This window comes from Arvicanthis niloticus, chromosome 10 (genome assembly GCF_011762505.2).
Source record: "Arvicanthis niloticus isolate mArvNil1 chromosome 10, mArvNil1.pat.X, whole genome shotgun sequence".
NCBI classification, from domain to species: Eukaryota; Metazoa; Chordata; class Mammalia; order Rodentia; family Muridae; genus Arvicanthis; species Arvicanthis niloticus.
Genome location: NC_047667.1, coordinates 77,603,831 through 77,625,675, shown reverse-complemented (window position 1 = coordinate 77,625,675; position 21,845 = coordinate 77,603,831). Strand labels below are relative to the sequence as shown.

General features: G+C 37.1%; 1 protein-coding gene across 1 annotated transcript in view; it reads left to right on the top strand.

Moving 5' to 3' along the window:
- The window catches only part of LOC117716227 (contactin-associated protein like 5-1), a 688,126-nt gene that overhangs the window by 418,495 nt on the left and 247,786 nt on the right, over positions 1-21,845 (top strand). The window contains exon 11 of the mRNA XM_034513191.2: positions 15,609-15,715. Within this exon, the coding sequence (XP_034369082.1) occupies positions 15,609-15,715 (107 nt within the window). The remainder of the gene's footprint in view (positions 1-15,608; positions 15,716-21,845) is intronic.

Here is a 21,845-nt window from a genome sequence, read left to right as displayed (position 1 = left end):
CTGAATAATCCAAAGCCCTGAAAGATGTGACCCTGTTGGAAAGCTAGTCCCATGCTCTGCAGTCTCTCTCTCTCTCTCTCTCTCTCTCTCTCTCTCTCTCTCTCTCTATATATATATATATATATATATATATATATATATATATATGTATGTGTGTATGTATATGTATGTGTTTTATTGTATTCTGCTTTAGAATGTTATTTAGTTCACTTTTGAGTTATGTAGATACAGCTCTTTCTTTTCTTAAAATAGTTTAATTTGGAGGTTTGAAATTTTCAAGCTAAACGTATTAATATGAAACTAATTAGGCCAAATTGTTCACACTTATATACATTAAACTGCCTAACCAAATCTATAAAATAAGAATCTTGTGAGGAAAGGTTGGATATTGTCTTATCCCTATGTGTATGTCATACTTCTACAATGGCTGATTAGCATGCAGAATGCCATGAACAGGAAGCATAGTATGTCAAAACCTAAAACATTCACCTGTGTTTTGGCAACAACCTTCATGGATAATAGATACAGATTTTGCTTCAAACAATAGGTATATTCTATTCTGAGGGCAGGGACAAAATCAGGAGCCCAAGTATTGTTAGCTGTCTGTGTCTGGAAACATTATCAGCAATGTTACTGGCATTATCACAGTCAGAGCCTGAACACTAATGGCCAACTAGCAAGCCAGGTTTAGTCACTCATCCTCAATTGGCCAATTAGACCATCAAGTAATAATGAAATCTGAAAATGAAAATATACTCAAATTTTCCACATTGGGAAGAAAAGGAGAGAGTTCTAGTGATGCTCTATTCTCCAAGACTGTCTTCAAAAGCCTTAATGAGATTCAGGTTTAAATTGAAGGCAAGAGGTGTGCCTAGCTAAGTCCTGGTCATGGTTTGGTTCTGTCACATTCTATCTCTTCTGCAGTGTGTCTGTAAGCTGGGCTGACAAATTGCAAATCTTTTTAGAGTAGAGAAGTTTTGACTCTGGCTATATTTGCCACCTCAGCTTCTTCTTTTTCTCAGCAGGCAATTGCTAGGAAAATTCCAATTTTTTTGGTTTCATTGTTACTTGTATCCAAACAGAGTCACAATATCCTTTCAGCACCATGTGCTGCCTGAGTGGTTCAGTTCTCTTACTTTCATTCTCAAGCCTCAGTGGCATACTTGCACTAAAGCAAAAGGGGATAGGCTGCTCAGAAAAGGGGTCTGGGTTCTCTGCTCAGGTATACCAGATTTTTGAAAATGGAAATGAGCAAGGCTAATGTAGAGTCTCTCTTAGCAGTCTATGTAGTTAGCAAGTAAAGAAAATAGGAATATGTTAAAGAGTTCAGTAGGTGAGCCATGAGAAGCAGATCTCTCTCTTTCTCCATGAGCTGCAAAAAAATAAATATTTTTAAAGGAATCAAAATCGTTGTAGCCTGTGTCAGGTGATATCTGCAATTACAGATACAGTAATGATGAATTCATACAAGTTCACATTCTATAAGATTCTATAAAATTCTTACAAGGATCTGGATGTCAGTTTTCTCTGAATTTTAAAAATAATGAAACTGGTATTCAGAAAAGCATAAATAAGTTAAGATGTTCATTGCATGGGATTTGAGCTGGGTTGCTTCTCTGAGATCTGGGTAACAGGAATGCAGTGTATCGCCTTTTTGAATGATTCCAAGATGTTCCTCTCTGGAATACACCAGAAACTCCTTGACTAGCACCAGCCCCATAAAAACTGAGCAGGTACTCTTTTTATTGTTGTAACAGTATGCATAACAAAGCCAACATAGGGAGGAAGGTAATGCTTTGGATCATGGTATTAAGGCATACAGTTCATCCTAGAGGGAGAAGTCACAACAGCAAAGTCATGTGGCAACTTCTCAAATTGTATCCACAGCCAGGAAAGAGAAAGTAAATAGTGGGGATGAGCTAGAAAACCTCAAGGCTCATCCCAGGGATCTACTGCCTCCATGGATACTGTAACTCCTAAGGGTTTCAAAACCTTTCTCAACATCATTATCAGCTACAGTCCAAATGTTCAAATACATGAACCCACAGAGAACATTTCACATCCAAACCACAGTAGCCTCATCATAGTAGACCAACACTGCGTCCTGTTGTCTGGCCTCTTATTCTCAGGGTTTCTAGCATAAGATTAATTTTTATTGTATCATATGACCTTTGGGTGGAAAATGTAAAGTTGTTTAAAATTTCAAATAAACTAATTGGCCTCTGGTGTTTACTCTTTCCAATAGGCTGTGGTGGTGACTATATCCGTTGTGGCCATGGTGAGGTGTCCATAGAGATTTTAAGTACTAGAAAAAAGAATAAGAGTGGGATACTTATAAATATCTGTAGAAATAGAACCAGTTTCTTAAGAAAGAGGGCTCTTCTGAATAAGGAAGTGGGCCAGAGTGCTGAGAAAGAAAAGATGTTGGAAGGTCAATAGCCTGGGCCAGGAGCCTGATGCTGTTTCCTGATCATTCTGTAGCTTCATATGCTCGGGAGGTTTTATGTATTCCTGATGGTGGCAAGTTTCCAATCATTCTCTGTTATTTTTTAAATATGCTAATATTTTAAAAATATTTTTGTTTTTATTTTGGTGTATTGCGTTTATGTCTGTGTATGAGTATGTTTGTCAGCTGAAGTCAGAGTTACAGGTTATCAGTACCCTGATGTGGATGCTGGAACCTGGACTAAGTTCTCTGACAGACAAATACATGTTAACTCAAGAACTACTTCTTCTCTATTAATATGCTGACACTGATATGTTTTTCTTCTTTTTCTCTCCTTCCACATAGCCACAACCATACTAAATAGTACTAAAAAATAGAAAACTTATAAACTAACAAATGAACAAATAGTTCAAAGATTTTATTCAATATTAGAATGGCTACTCCAGCTTGTTTCTTGGAAACATTTGCTTGAAAAATGGTTTTTGATCCTTTTACTCTGAGGTAGTGTCTGTGTTTGTCAGCGAGGTGCCTTTCCTGTATGCAGCATAATGCTGGGTCCTATATAGGTATCCAGTCTGTTAGTCTCTTTTTATTGAGGAAATAAGTCCATTGATGTTAACAGATAATAAGGAAAGATCATTGTTGTTTCCTATTATTTTTGTTATTAGAGGTGGACTTATGTTTGTGTAACTATCTTCTTTTGTGTTTGTTGGAAGATTTCCTTCTTGCTTTTTCTAGGTTGTAGTTTCCCTCCTTGTGTTGGCATTTTCCATCTATTATCCTTTGAATTGCTGGATTTGTGAGAAGATATTGTGTAAATTTGGTTTTGTCATGGAATATTTTGCTTTCTTCATCTACAGTGATTGAGAGTTTTGCTGGGTATAGTAGTCTGGGCTGGCACTTGTGTTCTCTTAGGGTCTGTATAATAACAGTTCAGGATCTTCTGGCTTTTATACTCTGGTGAGAAGTCTGGTCTAATTCTTATAGGTCTACCATTATATGTTACTTAAACTTTTTTTCCTTACTGCTTTGAGTATTTTTTTTTTTTTTGTATTGTACATTTGATGTTTTGATTATTATGTGACAGGAGGAATTTCTTTTCTGGTCTAGTCTATTTGAAATTCTGTACACTTCTTGTATGTTCATCAGCATCTCTTCCTTCAGGTTAGGGAAGTTTTCCTCTATAATTTGGTTGAAGGTTTTTACTGGCTCTTTAAGTTGGGAATCTTCAGTGTCATCTATACCTATTATCCTTAGGTTTGGTTTTCTCATTGTGTCCTGGATTTCCTGGATGTTTTGGGTTAAAAGCTTTTTGCATTTTACATTTTCTTTGACAATTGTGTCAATGTTTTCCATGGTATCTTCTGCATATGAGATTTTCTCTTCTATTTCTTGTATTCTGTTGGCGATGCTTGTGTCTTTGACTCCTGATCTCTTTCCTAGATTTCTATCTCCATGGTAGTCTCCCTTTGAGGTTTCTTTACTGTTTCTACATCCATTTTTAGATCCTGGGTGATTTTGTTTAATTCCTTCACCTGTTTGGTTGTGTTTTCTTGCAATTCTTTAAGGGATTTCTGTGTTTCCTCTTTAAGGGCTTCTACTTGTTTACCTGTGTTCTCCTGTATTTCTTTAAGGGAGTTATTTATGTCCTTCTTAAAGTCCTCTATCATCATCATGAGAAGTGATTTTAAATCTACATCCTGCTTTCTGGTGTGATGGGGTTTCTAGTACTTGCTATGGTGGGAGAACTGGGTTCTGATGATGCCACCTAACCTTGTTTTCTGTTGCTTATCTTCTTGTGTTTGTCTTTCGCTATCTGGGTAACTCTATGGCTACCTGCTTTCACTCTTTCTGACTGGAGCTTGTCTTTCCAGTTATCTTGCTTGTGTCAGAATTCCTCAGAGTCTAGCTGTCTCTGTGATCTTGTGACCTGAGCTCCTGGGTGGAAAAGCTCCTGGGAATCAGGCTGCCTCTGGGATCCTGAAATCATGCTGCTCTGAGTTCAGTGCTTCCTCCGTTGTTCTGAGTGCAGTGATTCCTCTAGAATGGATCAGGATATGGTGTCCTCATGTGGAGCAGACCAGCTTGGCAGACTTTATTATTTTTATTGTGACTACATTGAAGTATTACGGTTGAACCTGTGGTTCTGCATAAAAAGGGAAAGTGTTCTACTATTTAGCTATCTTTTTTTTTTTTTTTAATTTTGGTTTTGAGACTAGATTTTGCTCTATTCCCTCTTACCTCAGCCTCCTTCCTGAGTAGCTGAAATACAGTCCTTTTATCAATGGGACATTATGATTTATTTATTTTTCATTCGCTAAAACCATTTTATTTGTTGAATAATATCCAGGCCTATATATAACAGATAAGAGCAGTATTTGAAGGTTACATTAGTGGAGAGGGGCAGATTGTTTGCTCACATTGTGTTTGGCTCCCATGTTTTGCTTGCTGAATTCCCAGAACATGGGGACTTCCAAAGATAAATTGCTCTCTTCAGCTAAGTGTCCCATCCACCTTACTTTATAGCAGATATTTTTCAATAAGACTGAGTTAGAAGCTTTAGAAGTAGATCTGACTACTTCTTTAATTTAGACTAAGAATGGAGTTTATCCCTTGTAGATATATGTCATAGAATAGAGTCTTGTCAATGTTCCTGTTCTCAATAATGAGGCATTACGCTGACTACATGCTCACCCCTCCCTTACTCTTCCTACATTCTTATGGCATGCAAAGATCATGAAGCAGGAGAATGCTCCATGGCTAGGTTACAGGATGAGACTGGGGCATAGTTGGACCTCTACTTTCCATAATTGACATGTGGGAGCTCAAGCAGAATCTCTGACTCGTGACTTTTGAATGTGAAATTGTTCCACATTTAAAACATATGTGCCGGAGGTCCCAACAATCCGCAGTGAAAGTAAGAGAGGGTTACTTGCTTTGTCTCCACAGTCTTCCCCAAAACAAAATTAGCATATTGTGTAAATCATCACACATCTAAAAATGCAGTATTTTAGTTTAAGTTCCATGAAATGATAGAACTATTTTTAAAAAGGACAGAAACAAAATAGGAGAGAAATAAAAGTACAGAAAACTTTTATTTTTCCAAAATCTGACACAACTTTTGTATAAAATAGAAATGTAAGTGTAGAACAACCTCAACCTCGGTTCCTCTGTGTTTAGGGTCTTAGATTTATTACCTTGTTACTCTGATAAGAGACTCTGACAAAAGAAACTTTGAGGAAAAATGGTTTATAGTAAATTACAGCTGTAAGTTATAATTCATCATAGAAGTCTAGGTTTCAGGTTAAAATGCCTGGACACATTACAACCATAGTCAAGTTCAGTCAAGTCAAGCACATTCTCACCTACTGCTCAGATATCTTTCTCAACTCTTAGATGATTTAGGGACCAATCCCAAGGAATGGTGTCAGCTGATTTTAGGCTGTGCTTTCCTATATCAATTGAGATAACCAAGGCAATTCTCCACAGACATACCCACAGGACAACTTGAAAATGACAGTTTCTTAAAAATATGTATAAATGCAAAAAGGAAAAGGGGGCTTGGGATAGGGGTTTCCTAAGAGGGGTGGGGGGGAATGGGGAAAGGGGATGCCATCTGAAGTGTAAATAAAATATCTAATAAAAAAAATACCACAAAAAAAAGCCATCTGAAAAAAAAAAAAAACAAAAAAGAAGAAAATGACAGTTTCTCACGGAAACTCTTCTCTGGTGGATTTTGGTTATACTGACAGCTAAAACTGAGCATTCGTGAACAGGCTCTTCATTGCTAGCAGTTCGTAATCTTAAACATGGGCTCAAACATTATGCTTTTTCCCTGTCATCTTTACTGATGCTACAAAGCTTATAAAGAAGATCATTATGATAACTCGAAGCCCTCGGCTGTCCATTCATTCGCAGTGAAACGTGTTTGACTTAGTTGCCTTATTGCTGTGCCAAATACTTGAGGAAGCAATATAAGATAGGTGGGTTTATTCTGGTTCCTGATTGGATGATCCTGTGTGGATTAGAAGACGTGGTAGCTGGACAATGGAGTAGCTGATGACATTGTATCTAGTCAGGAAGTAGTGGGAGGTGAATGCTGCTGCTTGGCTCTCTTTCTCCTTTTTATTAAGCCCAGGATCCACGTGCACAGGGAGCACCAAGTACACAGGGAGCACCAAATGCAGAGGGAGCACCGCCTGCATTAAGTGTTTGTGTGCAGCACGTGAGACGTTTCTGTATGAAACTGAAGTATCATCATATCTTGTGTATTCCAGAAGACCTAACTTCTAATCCCAGCACCCACGTTGAGGAACTTGAAACTCCTTCTACCTTCAGCTTCAATGGATCCACCCCCCCTCCACACACACACACAACATAAACATGCACATATACATGAATGAAAAATAAATCCTAGAAGCTTTTATAATTTTTGATGTTTAATATATTTCTGAGGGACACTTTCCTTTTTTCTCTTTTAGATGACTGGGAGATAGGGTAGCTCTTGACATCCTTTGGATGGGAATTCAAACTAAGAATTTCGAGCCTCTAGAGGAGCAAAAGAGGACTAGGACCTGACTTTTACTATGAGTAATGTTTAGTTTATGCAGAATTTTCTAGAAAATCATAGACTGTAGCTGGGGAAGAAGAAATGCTTCAACCAGATGCTGATGACTATGTTAAAATTTTTGATCCTCAGCTAGGAGAGACTTCACGCAGCCCTTTCCCTGACATGTCCATGTGAACCTGCCTTATTATCCTACCCCAAATTTGGCATTTCGTTGTTCCTACTTTTTATCTTGCTAATAGTTTTGAAAAACTAGAGTGAATCATGTTTATAGGCTCTGATCCTGAATACTCTCTGCTTTGAAGTGTCTTTGGGAAGTACGGGGTAGTGCACAGATTATCAACCTGAAGTATTTACTGAAGAGGAGTACTGCTCAGTGGTTATCAGCTTCCAGTGAAGGGAATGTGTCTTGTCAGAAGCTCCTTCTTGAGGCCAAGTACTGTCATCCCCAATGCTGTTTTAGCCTCACTGATGAGCTTGCAGGCTCATTTGATCACCAGCACATGCCCATTATCTGAGGATTTTTCTAACAACAATCCACAAAGGGACTCTGCTGTGAACCAGACCCTGGAAATGTAGGAGACTGACTTCTGACACATTCTCTTCTTATTCACTTAATTCTTTAATGCCTGCATCTGTAGTTATTACAACACATTACAATCATCATGAAGACACAACCACAGGAGTCAAATGGGATTATGATAATCGGTAGACTAAACAGGCATAGAAGGGCGCTTCAAAAAATTTTGTGAAAAAGATATTTGACCAAAAACAGATCAAGGCATTTGGCTGCTAATCAAAGGAAACAGACAAATGAGGGCAATCTAGCTGGTTTCTAATGTCTGAGCATCATTAAACAGCTTATACTAATCAGCTTGCCTTTTCAAGAAATTGAAATATTTTGTATTTTGTATTTTCCATATGCTCTAAGGAAAGCATATGGAAATTGAAACTGACCTTCAATTGTATATAGAAGAAATATGAATTCTTTAAAAAAGGAACATAAAGTACAAAGATATACTGATTAATTTACAGATTAATCTAATCTCTACAGATGCTCAGGAGTTAAGAGCACTTGCTGCTTATGTAGGGGACGTGAGTTCGGCTCCTAACATCCATGCAGGACACTTATAACTGTAACTACTACACTCAGGATCCTACATCCTCTCTACCCATCACGGGTATCCATACTTAAATGTGTATGCTCACAGATATGTATGCATACATGGAATGTTCAAAAATGAAGTAAGTCTTGTAGAGCATCAATCAGGTAAACTTTTGGCAATTAAAAGGCTTATCAAAAGTGGTACTGCCTGTCTAGTCTGCTATGAGAATTGGACAAGAGAGATTAACAGTAAGGAACAATTTCCTTATGATCCTATAGAATCACAGTGACCTTTTTTTCTTTGTGTGTGTGTGTGTGTGTGTGTGTGTGTGTGTGTGTTTGCTTTATTCTTTAACTAATGACTTTTTTGGATAGGTTCAAACTGAGATTTTGGATGAGTGACATGTGTATTCACAGCATAGCTATAGAAATGACTGCAAACTCTTAACCACTGTGTATATTTCTTTAGACAGATGAGCCTTTTATGTTAATGTTTACAAGTGACTTAAAATTTTCACACATCAATATAGGAGCATAATAAATGGTGGTCATTAAGACTATATTATCAGATGGGTTTCATTCCAAAAGAAGCACAGGCCTCACATCTTTGATTTTACTTCTAGAAATCCTAGATGGAAGCAGAGTAGATATGAATGCCTGCTCTATTCTAGGTAAAAGTGAGCAGACACACTGGGCTTTGGAGCTTTTATGTTTTAAAATGAGCATAAATAATGAGCCTCTGCTATACATTCTGTAGTTGCTATGGAAACTGAGCCCTGGAAATAACTCCTGATTTTACTAGGCAAGTCCACTGAAATGCTGGCTGTCATGCAGTTTCAATACCTTCTAGTTTAAACACTATGCCACATCCCCTTATCTTAGTTTGGTTCAGTTGGTTCCATCTCCATGCTTAGACCATTTTCTACATGGTTGTGTCTCTCTTTACTATCATCAAATAACCATTATTTAAAAAAAAAAATACATATGCAGGCCTGGAAAAATTGCTCAGTGTATAATGCTCTTGCCACACAAGGATGAGGTTCCCTGTACCCATTTAATTTCTGGGTGTGGGTGACAGATGACATGTGATATCAGCATGTGAGAAGCATGGGCATGTAAGCGATCCTTAGAAAAAGAAGCCTAGCTAGACTCAGAATTAGCAAGCTCTGGGTTCATTTGAGCAACCCTGACTCAGTAAATTTGTAAACAGTGAGAGAAAACACCAGAGGTCAACCTCTGGGCTTCATATGCATGTACATACACAGACTCATGTCCTCAAGCATATACACCATATGTACTCATATATAAGCAAAAACCCATACACACAAATCCACACCACACACACTCACACACAATGATACAGTTGCTCTGTGAAGATGTTTCGTCCAATGGTTTTCAACATATACAAGGCTGGCCTGTCAGTACTCTATTACTGGTGACCTTGTATTTGTGTTAATTTGTGAGAGCATGTAAGTAGATCCTATGGTATTTACTTCATACTCCAAGAAGATATTCCCAATGGCATTCCTGTTATGAGGCATCACATGACTTCTAAACCAACTGTAAAGTACAGTGAGTTATGTATGCATTCGTAAAATTTAAGCTAGTTTATTTATTTATTTATTTTAGAGCTGAGAAACTAGCATTTATTTTGCATATTGTATGGGTGACACATGAGTGTGAGTGTATGAGTGCCTGTGCCTTGGGCATGTGTTCATGTGATATCATGTGGAGGCCATAGGATGATTTGAGTGCCTTTTCCTATCACTGTCTGCCTCACTCTGTTGGGACAAGGTCTCAATTAAACCAGAAGCTTGATGTTAGTCTAATCTGGCCAGCTAAGCTGATATGGATGTGCTGTTCTATACCCCACAGTGCTGGGTTTACAGTCAAGCTCAGGCACGTTTGCCTTTTTACCTGGTACTAGAAAATTGAACAAAGGTCTTTGCAAGTGATTTTGCCTACTGAGCCATATACACATACCGTGTTTCACTTGATAGCATGTTGTTTATTGGGAGACTTCCTCTTACCCTTACATTCAGATGCACCTCTTCACTTTAGTTGCCTCTGCACTCCACAGTATAGGCATGAAACCTTTTATACATCCTCAATTTACTATATTTGATACTATATATAATTGTTATTTTAAAAAATGTTATGTTATCTTTGCTAATAAGTTTATAGATGCTTTTGTACATATACATAAGTATGTCTGGACCATTTTTTCCAATAAGTGGGTTTTCAGGTTAAGAACGAATATATATATATATATATATATATATATATATATTATATATATATTGAAAATGTTGTCATGTGATAGCATCGCACTAAGATATTAAAGGAGCAGAGGCAGAGGAAGTAGAAAAAGATTTCAGAACTTTCGGCAGTGGCAAGGGAATTTGTTTTGAGACTTCACATTTTACATGAGAGATATGTCCCAAATGGCTGTTGTATTAAAGATGAAAGGATAAGAGTGCTAGTGACCTATGATAACATATCAGTGGAGGTGGAGCCTTAACTCTGCTTCCAGGCTCCCCTATTTTAAGCTTATCTTCCACAATCTCTAACCATGATAGACAGAAACCTTGATGAACGGAAACAGAAACTGAATTAATCAATACTAAAGGAACTTTTAAAATGTTTAATATCTCACTTAAATACATACCTTTGTATATTTCAAACCACATTTAAACTTTATTCTTTTGATTTTCTGAAAATAGGAATTTACTTCATTAAAATAATGTGTATGTGATTAAAACAAAATTTAGAAAATGGTTATTCAACTTCAGTTAATATTACTCTGTCCTACATTTTACTATAAGGTCTATGTCAATTGTCTTATACATATTAAATTGAAATTTACAAGAATCAAACCAAGGACATATTTTTAAAAAGTATACATGAAAATAATTATTTACATGTTTTCAAAGTATGAAGTAGTATTTTGATGTAAGGAAAAAGTGTTATTTATTACTTTGGAAATGTGGTACTTGTAGGAAGAAAGCATTGCATATTTCTTGTAACACATGAAGTATAAAACAGAAACATTGGTAAGTCTTTCAATTATTATTAAGCTTATTGATTTGGTGACAGCTTAAGACCCTAAATAATGTTCCTCCTGACATCACAGCTGATGTGTAGTCTCAACTCTACTACAATCCATTGCAAATATGTTTAAATAAAATGTATACTTCTTTTTTAAAATTCAATAATTATAATTCATTTCCAGAATAATTCAAAATATAAGAAATTTCTGGCTCTATGAGAGTCGCTTAGGACTTTATGTCTTTCAGTAACATACATTTTGTCTCCCCTAAATATTAACTCATTGTTCTGATTATTTGAATTTTGATCGTAAGTTCAGAATTTTTTAATAACCACTTGCATGCATCAGGAGCATATGTAACTTGTTCAGCTACAAAAGTGTGGACGTGATGCCATCAGAGCTGTGGGGAAGGACCTTCCTCACACTGTTCACAGTAGGCCTCCAGAAAAGATCTTCAACCAGCAGAGAGACAAGCTGAATAGTTATTGATTTACTTAGTGAGCACTGAGAGCTAGTGACACATCATTTAGTAGAATGCCAAAAGTTTTCTTTATTTCTGAGTATAAGGAATTCTCATGTGCCTAATAAATGACCCACGATAATACAGTGTACAGTTTTAATACTGACAACCTCAGGTTTAACAGCTGCTTTACATGATCTGCAATCGCTTTCACAGTTAGATTACGTCCTAATCAGTGTTGTTTTTAATATGAGTGTTAAGGATGAGAGTGAAACTACATCAACTCAGATACAACATGAAAAAGCTCAGCCACTTGAAAAGAGGAACATTGAGGAATACGGCAGAAACTGCCTTTGGTCATCCTAATTTAAGGATTTCACATTAGTAATGGAGCACTCATTACAAATAAAACTGAAATCTGCCTTTCCAGTTTTAGGGCATTTATAGGATTAGTTGTTCCTCATTATTGGTATATAATACATAAGTGAATATGTTTTATTATTTATGTCATTTTAGTTGTTCCTATTTAAGCCATTTTTATATTTCTAAACACCCCATTTTATCAAAGATATCATCTGATGTATGTGTACAAGAATGTAAAATATATACAGTTGTGTGTGGGAGTGGTGCAAAAGTGTGTGTACCTGTGTATAGAAGCCAGAGAACAATGTTGGGTGACATTTTATTCTGTTTGTTGTTTTGTTTTTAAGACAGCCCCTCTAATTGGCACCTGGGTCTGGAAAATTAGGCTAAGGTGGATGTCATGCAAGCATCTGTGATATACCCATCCCCATCTCCCCAGTGCAGTGTTGGCCACTATGCCTCCAGTATTTTCCTGGTTTTGTGGTATTGGTGGATTGCACCACTCTTTAGTTTGCATGAAAGTTTACCAAGTGATCTATTGCTTCATCTTCCAAAATATATTTTTAGAAATTAAATCTGACACCTTTATTTTCTATCACTGGAATTTTGGAAATATCTATGCAGCTTCTCTCCTTTTTGCTTGGCAGAGTATGACGCAGAGTAAGTACAAGTGGAGATTAGTTTGAAGATGAACCTGTGGCGCAGGTAAAGGGAGAAAGCTAGTATACATGCAAAGCATTGGAAAGCCAGCCTGAAGCATGGTACCTGACAGGCCTGGCTACTGGGCTGTTGTTTTGCCCTCATTGAGTTTTTAACTCTCTTCACCTATAGAATGGAAAATAATACTATTAAGACCAAATCTCATTTGTGATTGTGAATATGGGTCAAGATGTTATTCAAATCTTATTAGTAAAATAAGACTCTCAGAAGGCTAATATCATCCAGAAGTATCAGTGGACATAGAGAAGGCCAGACAAAATTAACAACAACAACAACAACAACAACAATAATAATAATAATAATAATAATAATAATAAATTTAAATCAATTAGGATATTCAGGTTATCTATTCTTGCATATTTGGTTAAAGATGGTAAGTTTTAAAATAAGATAAATGAGTAAACTGATTTTTATAGCATGCTATATTGTTAAATATCAATGTGTATATATATATATATATATATATATATTCTAATATATATATATATATTAAAATTGAAACTTATTATATCTATGAACTGGCCCCAAATGAAACTTGCTGTAAGGCAGCCATGCATGTTCTCACTCTTCTTTGTCTATTTTTCTGAGAGTATTCAATTTTTCCCTTTTCCAAATATGCTTTTTTCTTTCCAAGAAAAACATTATTGATTCTTTCAGAGGCTTCAAAGTAGACATGTGATTTTGAAGTGTGCATTTCAAATGTTAAATTGAGTTTGTGAACACTAGTGCCAAGTCTTTTGGAGATTTACTAATGATGTGTTCAAAGGGCTGGTATACTGACAGCTTTCCCAAGTCTTCTCCTTCTATAGTCTACTGGACTTGAGAATATTACACTAAAAACATTATAATGCATATAATATAAAAAAGTGTGCTTTTATAATTATAGAATGTTATACTGTGTGTGTTCCTACATGTACATGTTTAATATTGATGCATGTACAGAGTCATTCATATAGAACTGTGCATGTGGAGGCCAAAGTATATGCTTGGGTGTTGTTCCTCATGTATAATTCATCTTGATTTTGAAACAAGTTGTCTCATTGATCTGCAACTCAACAAATAGTCTAGACTGGTTAGTCAATGAGTAAAAAGGATTTGACTGTTTCTCCCTTCTCAAGTCTGGAACTACAAGTGTGTACCATTATATACATGAATTCAGGGTGATTGAGGTCAGGCCCTCATGTTTGTGAGAAAAATATTTTACTGATTTATTTCTTCCAGGACCTAGGAGGATTTCCTAGTAAATCTTAAGCTCCAGCTTAGTTTAAACTAACAGAGTCACAAATCCAACCAATAAGATTGAAATGTGTATTCTTCAGAAACATTCTTTTTTTATCTCACAGACTGCAACACATAGTACAGAAAGTACTCAGAAAACCCGAGACAGCAAGCAGATCTCGGGAAACAGAAACTAAATAAATACACAGATGCCATCAGTTTATCTTCCATCTCTTGTGCTGCATGCTGCAGGTTGCCAGTTCTTTTCCTCATCTTCTTTATATTCTTCATATATATAAATCATGAGCACAACAAATGCTGCGATTTTGTTTTCCATAGTGTAAACCACTAAAATCAGGCTACTTGCAATGTTCTTGGCATCATACTTAAAATGAACATAGAAAAGGCATTGCTTACTTTCCATTGGTTATCCTTCTATTGTTAAAGCAGTAAATGCTTTGTTAAGGCAATTGGTGGCTCGGATGATGAAGATGCTTATTGTCAAGATTGACAACCTGAGTTCAATTCCAGAGACCTATATGGTAGAAGGGAAGAGTTGACTCCCTCAAGTTGTCCTCTGACCTACATGGATACCACATGGCAATTGTCCCCTTCTACCACATTGACACATGCTCAATAAGTAAATCCATGAATAAATGTAAAAAGAAAATTTAAAATAAACACTTTGTTTGCTGACAGAAAAAGTTGTGTGAAACTGAGTTCTCTTTGAGTCAGTAGGTTGGGAAATACAATAATGCAGATGAATTACATAGCCTCAGGGGATGCTTGAGAAAAATTAGCTAAGGATAAGAGATGTTCAGAAGTCGAGGAAGAAGGTTGACTATGCTACATAATGTCTCGCATGCATCTGTAACTTTACTTCTGGAGGATCTAACATCATTTCAGGCCTCCTCCAGCATTACATACACATGTATGTGGTATCTACAAACATGTAGACAACCACTCCTACTCACAATAGGAGAAAAAATACATAAAAAGAAATTTTCAAAAGCAAAGCAATGGGATGATACCAAAAAGGAGAGATGTGCTGGTGGTTGAAGTTCAAAGCAGTGCTACTCCACAGGGTGTGTGAGGAAAGATGAGTGGGAGGTGGAGAAGTGAAGGGAAAGTACTTTACTTGATTTGGGTAGAGGAACACCATTCTGGTATATCATAACTAGTGAAGGTCTTCAGAACGGCTTTGACAGTCCCTGAAAAGGTAGAATTGCCTTGCATGGTAATTGAGGGGCATTAATCTTTAAATCATGTTCTGTTCCTGTGGATTCAGATAGTTTCCTGACCATTCAAAAAACAGTATATACAGTAGCTCCAGGACTGCTACTTTTTTTTTTTTCATTTTCTTTAAGAAGCCACAGGACATTGCAGTATAAAATTATAACCTGATACACTTTCTGTCATGATAACATATCATTCTATAGAATATTATCATTTCTATTCAACTCTCTGTGTGCTAGCACTTAAGCTTTAACTTAAAGGTAGAATTTAGCTCTGATATCCCACTATCTATCAATATAAGCACATCTGTACGGTTTTCTTATCATTTATTTCTGACAGTAATGAGATATTAGCAAACCTGTTTCCCATTGCTGCTGGCAGGTTTTTACTTGTCTTTCTGCTTCAATCATCTTGGCTTACTAGGTTTGAACTATTTTCCATTAGATGTTTGCCAAACTACTGTGAACATGGAGGACACTGTGCCCAGACCTGGACTACCTTCTACTGCAACTGCAATGACACTGGTTACACAGGAGCCACCTGTCATGACTGTGAGTACACACAGTATATGGGCACAACTCCTGGAATGCAGTGTGGGGACACTATATTCAGCCTTGTGTGGGTACTGTTATTTCTTTAGCATGAATTATCCAATCAGATGTAATACATCACATTCTGAAGCAGGCAGGGAAAAAGTGTGGACAAAGACATATCTTTATGGAGTTTATGTGAATAGGGAGAACAAACAGAAATTGGATATGTGCTATAGTAAAAGAGAAAATGGTACCGTGTATATGGTGTATATGTAGGAGAGCTTTGCAATAAATGGCACTGTCTTGATGGCTTATGTTGTACTGTTACAACAGGTAACTCATATATATCACTGGTCCAAGTGACAAGTGGATTGCAGTCTGTTTTAGTTATTTTCTTGCTGCTATGATAAAAATTCTTTGGCCAAATCAACTTAGGAGAGAAAGGGTTTATTTGGTTTTCCAGTTCCAAAAGCACATGATGAATCATAATGGAGGAAGAAATGGCAACTGGTAGGGGAAAGCATGGTAGAAAGAGCAGACACACTAGCAGATCACGTTGTCTTCACACTCAGGTAACAGAGAATAGATAGAAAATGGCATAAAGCTATACAGTCTCAAGCCGTACCATAGGTGACACATTTCCTCTTTGGAGTTTTCAACACCAAAAGTTTCTGCAACCTGCCTAAAGAATATCACAAGCCAGAGACCACATGTTCAAACATGAACTTATGGGAGACACTTCACATTCAACCTACAACATGGCAATACCATGAAGTCATTTTCACATTGACAGGCCTTCTGCCTCTTTGTCCTCATTTTGGCAGAGGTCTCATCATCTGAATATTTATATGGCCAAGGCATGGCTCTGTTTTATCCAAAGGCTTCTCCTGAAAAAGTGGATGAGGATTACATGTGTTTACATTCCATTGGCCAGAAGCTGCCCAAGTATTACCTCTAATGGGAGGCAAATTATGTTCAGACCTTAAGCAGTAAGACTATAAAAGCATAATGTTGGCACTATGTATCAGTGATTACCTGTCAGTGGTGGGCATTTGAAAAGCTTTAGATAGAAGATCTGGGCTGATATTGTCCAAGTTATAGAAGGATTCTTAGAGTAATGGAGGGAGTGGACCCAAGAGTGTAACAGTGTCCTATTGAGAACCTATGAAGAATCAAGGAGCCAGAGTGGATCACTGATGTTAGAAAAAGTGGGGAGTCAGGAGAATGGGATTGGGCTGGAACATATGGAAAAGAGATATATCTATTTTCCTATAGTTGGATTAATTTCATCCTTGTTCAGAACTGAAAATAATTTTATCATGTATATGAACTATGTTTTCTTTATCCATTCCTCAGTTGGCAGAGTCCTAGGAAAGCTCGATGATTTAGCTACTGTGAAATGTGTTGCAAAAAATACAGATGTACAAGTGCTTATGGAATGCTGACTTGTAGTTCTGGTGGCTGACGTAGCTAGTTGGTATAGTATTCAATTTGTTTAGCCACTTTCTCTCATTTGTGGGTCTAGTTTTCTTTGAATGCATGGAGTCATATATACAGAAGACATGAAAGTAGAAGTGAAAGCATATGGAAAGGGTAGTCTACTGACTGGAACCATGATGAGAGTAATGAGATTTGGAGCAGAATGATCGAAGATACCGGCATGTTCCACAAGATGTGGATTTTTTTTTGTGATGTAGGTGGGTGTATATGTATGAGTCTGCATTTGAGTGGATCTGTACTCATCTGTACATGTCTGTGGGGAGGCCAAAGACTGATTTCAGTTGTCAATTTCTTCTCTCCTTATTTTTTCTAAGATAGGTCCTCTCATCAAACATGGAACTCACTGCTTTTTGATTCACTGCTTGGTTAGCAAGCCCCCAGCATCAGCACTATCTACCAACTATCTCTGGCATTTCAGACACACAACACTCTTGTTTGGCTTTTACATGAATTTTCAGAAACAGATTCAGAGGCTTATGTGTGTGTGCACAGGAACCACTTCTGACCAAGCCATTTTCCCAATACCGTGAGTTGTATTATTTAAATGATTACTCTGAAGAAATTGCACTAGGTCAAAAGGAATGGTGATTTGAAAGGTCTCAGTTCATACTTCCAAGTCTCCAAGAGTCTTAAGACAGTATATATTTCACAGTTCTTTTCTGTGATTTTATTTTTTCTTTTTCTTCCACTTAATCACTTAATGGGTAAAACTATTTACCATACCTTTCTCCTAAATACTAGAATATCAAAATGGAGCTTATTATTTGTGCTCTTAGGATGTCTCAGATAGTGTTTTGTTTTGTTTTTTTTTTTAAGACTGGTAAAACAAAAGAATGATTTGCTTTTCGTCATTCCACATACATTCTTTGAAGCACATGTGGTTTCAGAAGTCAGGTATTTATTGAGTGTTGCTGGCTGCTAAGTGACAGGTCACTTGCATCGCAGCTTCAGTCTGCCTCCTGTGAAGTGGCTATCCTTGATCTTCTTAACATCTGTTTGGTAACATTGGCAGGTACATGTTCAGGACCTCTCCCCACGTTTCAAGCTGCTCTAATCTCTTCACAGAGCAGCTTGCTGACATCCTAACAAAGCCTTTTAGGGCATTTTTCAGCCTTACAAAGGATGTCAGTTTTCTTCTCTCAAGTCTGATGGAGTGCTGCTTGCTTGGGGCAGTCAATAAGCAGGTATTGACTGGGAGCATATCAAGCTGTCTGGCTCTCAGAGTGAACAGACATCCCAGAGCGTAGAGGCTTCCTTAGTTCCTAGTTCAGGAAACAGTCATCTTTAACACATTTGGATGATTGTAGTGAGAAAATTCTGACAAAAGAAAAAGATCTATTGCATACTATCTTTCATATATTTATCTTAAATCTAACTTGTATAATAATATTGTTATATGAGTTTCTTATTGAATCTGGCATTTTTTTCCTTCCATGCCAATAACAGAGGCTTCTCAACTTCAAGTAGACAAGAAGGAGTAGAAAAAAGAAAAAAGAAAAAATAAGATAGGAATATGGGGAACAAAAAAGGACGAGGGGGAAGGAACAGAAAATGAAAGAGAAAAAGAGAAAGAAAGGAGAGGGGCAAGAAGGAGAAAGACAGAAAAGAGATACAGGATGAAGGGCAGAAAAGATAAGGAAAAATAAGCAGAAAAGAAGTCTCTGTGTGTATGTGTGTGTGTGTGTGTGTGTGTGTGTGTCTGTCTGTCTGTCTGTCTGTCTGTGTATGTGTATCTTCTACAATTTCTTCAAATCATATTCTGAGACAGTCTCTCATTGAACCATAGGCTCACTAACTTGCTTACACTAACAAGCCAGAAGGCTCCAGGGATCCTCCTGTTTCTTCATCTCCAGCTACTGTCATAGGCTCACTCATAACACCTGTTTCTTACAGAGTGCTGGACATTGAATTCAGGTTCTTATGCCTGTACAGCAAGCTCTTTACTGTCTATATAACCCATCTCCCAATTCCCTCCAGCACTGATTTCATCCAGAACACAAAGTATATATTTGATTTTTGAAGATGCTAAAAATCAAGAATGAGCTTGTGATACTGCAAACACCATAATGCCCAGTTACTAGACTGGGAGTGCTAGGAGTTCCTGGTAACAGGAAAGCATTTGAGAACAATAGAGCCTTCAGAAGAGACTTGAAGAATGAGAAGGAAAAAAGTAAGAAGAGGTAGTCAGCAGAATACCTTAACTCATTAGTAAAGATTCTTGCTTGGTCAAGCATGATGAACTAAATTTGACAACCAGGACCCACATCTGGAAGGAATCAAAAAACTGATTCCTAAAAGTTGCTCAGTGCATACACACACACACACACACACACACACACACACACACACACACACACACCAAAATATATAAGCAAACAAACAAATAAATAAATGTAACACATTTATTAATTAATTACGCTGCTGAAGACAGAGTTTCTCTGTGTAACCTAGACTACCCAGGCAGTCACTCTGTAGACACTGGCATTGGTTATTCTAAGAAAACATTGAGATGGAGGATGTGTGTTTGACTCTCCTTGGCACTGGACTAAGGAGGAAAAGTATACATTTGTCAAGTGCATTTTAAGTATAATCTGATAGGGTTTTAGGTTTTACTTTTGTTTGTTTGTTTGTTTGTTTTTAGCATAGTAGTTTCCCATATTCATGGAGTAAATGGTAAAACTTCTACTGGATCCCTGTATCCATAGCCAGAACAAAACCCAATAAGTAAGAGACTTTTTCCTATACAAGTGCACCTGATACAAGAGCTCTTAGTGTCAAAGTTGGAAGCCCAAGAGTCCCCTGAGAAGCCAGGGTTGGCTGTCTATTCCCAACAAGCCAGTTGAAAAGACAAGTAAGAGAAGCAGAGAGATGAGATTTACCCAATGTATCCACAATGGGAATAGGATCTATGAGACTCAGTGACCCCCCTAAAGCCCATTATCCGGGTTCTGACATGAGGCAAAGGGTTAAGTAGAGAGCCAGATGTATGCATAGCTAAACAGTCCTAGCCAATGTGAGCCCCTGACCTATGTCCCTATCTCAGTCTCTCTTGTAAGGTTTGAAAATATAAGAACATTATAAAATCTCTGTGCTGGAGACACTGGCTTGTGCAAGCCTTCAGACATTTCTGTCTAACAACATTGAATTTTTATAGTAATCTTTGTTTTTTTGGCCACATTCTTCGTTAGTCTGGGTATAATGGGCTTCTCCTATACATATTTCTACCATGGTAGGCACCTAGTAAGCAAATACTCTTTATGCGGAAAATATTTAAAGACACCGAACTAAAGGAAGCAAATTGGAAAATCAGCTCTAAATGAATCAAAAGCATTTTTCTCACTAAAGCATTTCTTCAAAGAAGGAAGAATAAGGCTAATTATTATGTGGATCACAGCAAGGTGATCCACAATATTTGTGCCATGATTCTTATCAAAGACAGTGTGTATATATATATATATATATATATATATATATATATATATACTGTGTGTGTTTATGTGAGTGCGTGTGTGTGTGTATGTGTGAGTGTATGTGAATATGGAAGGTTTATTTTCCCTTTAGCTCCACAGAGATGAGGTTGGAGGTAGTAGTGATTTCCATTATCCAATGGCTTCACTTCAGTGAGCTTCCATTCCTTCCCTCTAATACAATCCTGTACAGAGTTACTCTTCAGAATAGAAATGCATAAAAACCACCTAACACAATAAAGGAACTGGTATTTCCATATTAGAGACCAATGATTACATATGAAAACTTATGTTCCTCAAACATCATAAATATTTTCTGTGAAGTAGAAAACTAATGATTAACACTCCCATATGCCCACATCTTGTGGGTATTGTGGCAACTTTGCTGTATAAATTACCCAATATGGATGAGAGTTTGGCATAGTATGGTGATCAGTGGGAGAATCCAGACAGGTGTGATCATGCCTGGCACCCATGATATCAGTTAACTTACTGAACTTTGTGCATTATCATTTCTCATGAATATATATTACGCTATGAATTGGTTTTACTGGGTTAAATCTCTCTAGAAACATGGCTCAGAATGAGTATAATGATTCACAGTGATACTATACACTTCTCTTTTTTATCTGTATTAGTGTTTCTCTCTTTCTCTCTCTCTCTTTGTGTGTGTGTGAGGGTGGGTATTTGTGTTTGTGTATTTATGGATTTGTGGGTGTGTGCACATGATGCCATCTATACATATGTGTGTGAGTGCAAACTCCACAGAAGAATGTCTGATGTTCTGCTCTGTTACTTTCCACCCTGTTTCCTTGAGGCAGAGTCTCTTGCTGAACCTGGATCTAGGCTGACAGCCAGTATACTTCAAAGATCCTCTTGTCACTGCCCCAATGCTGATGTTATAGGTGCATGTGAGCTATCCTTTTTTTTTTTTTTTTTTTTTTTTTGATTTGGATACTAGACATTTATATGCAAATTAATGTTTGCCCAGGAAGCATTCCTACATAGTGACCCATCTTCCCAGCCCACACTGCCCAATTATTAAAATATTTTTTGATATTCTTATTCAGAACAACATCTATTTAACTCACACAGCTGATCCCTTGTTTATGGTTCAAAAAACCACCAAGAACTCTCTCACATTGTTTGCTCTGTTAACCCTTAAAAGCAAAGTAGCCCAA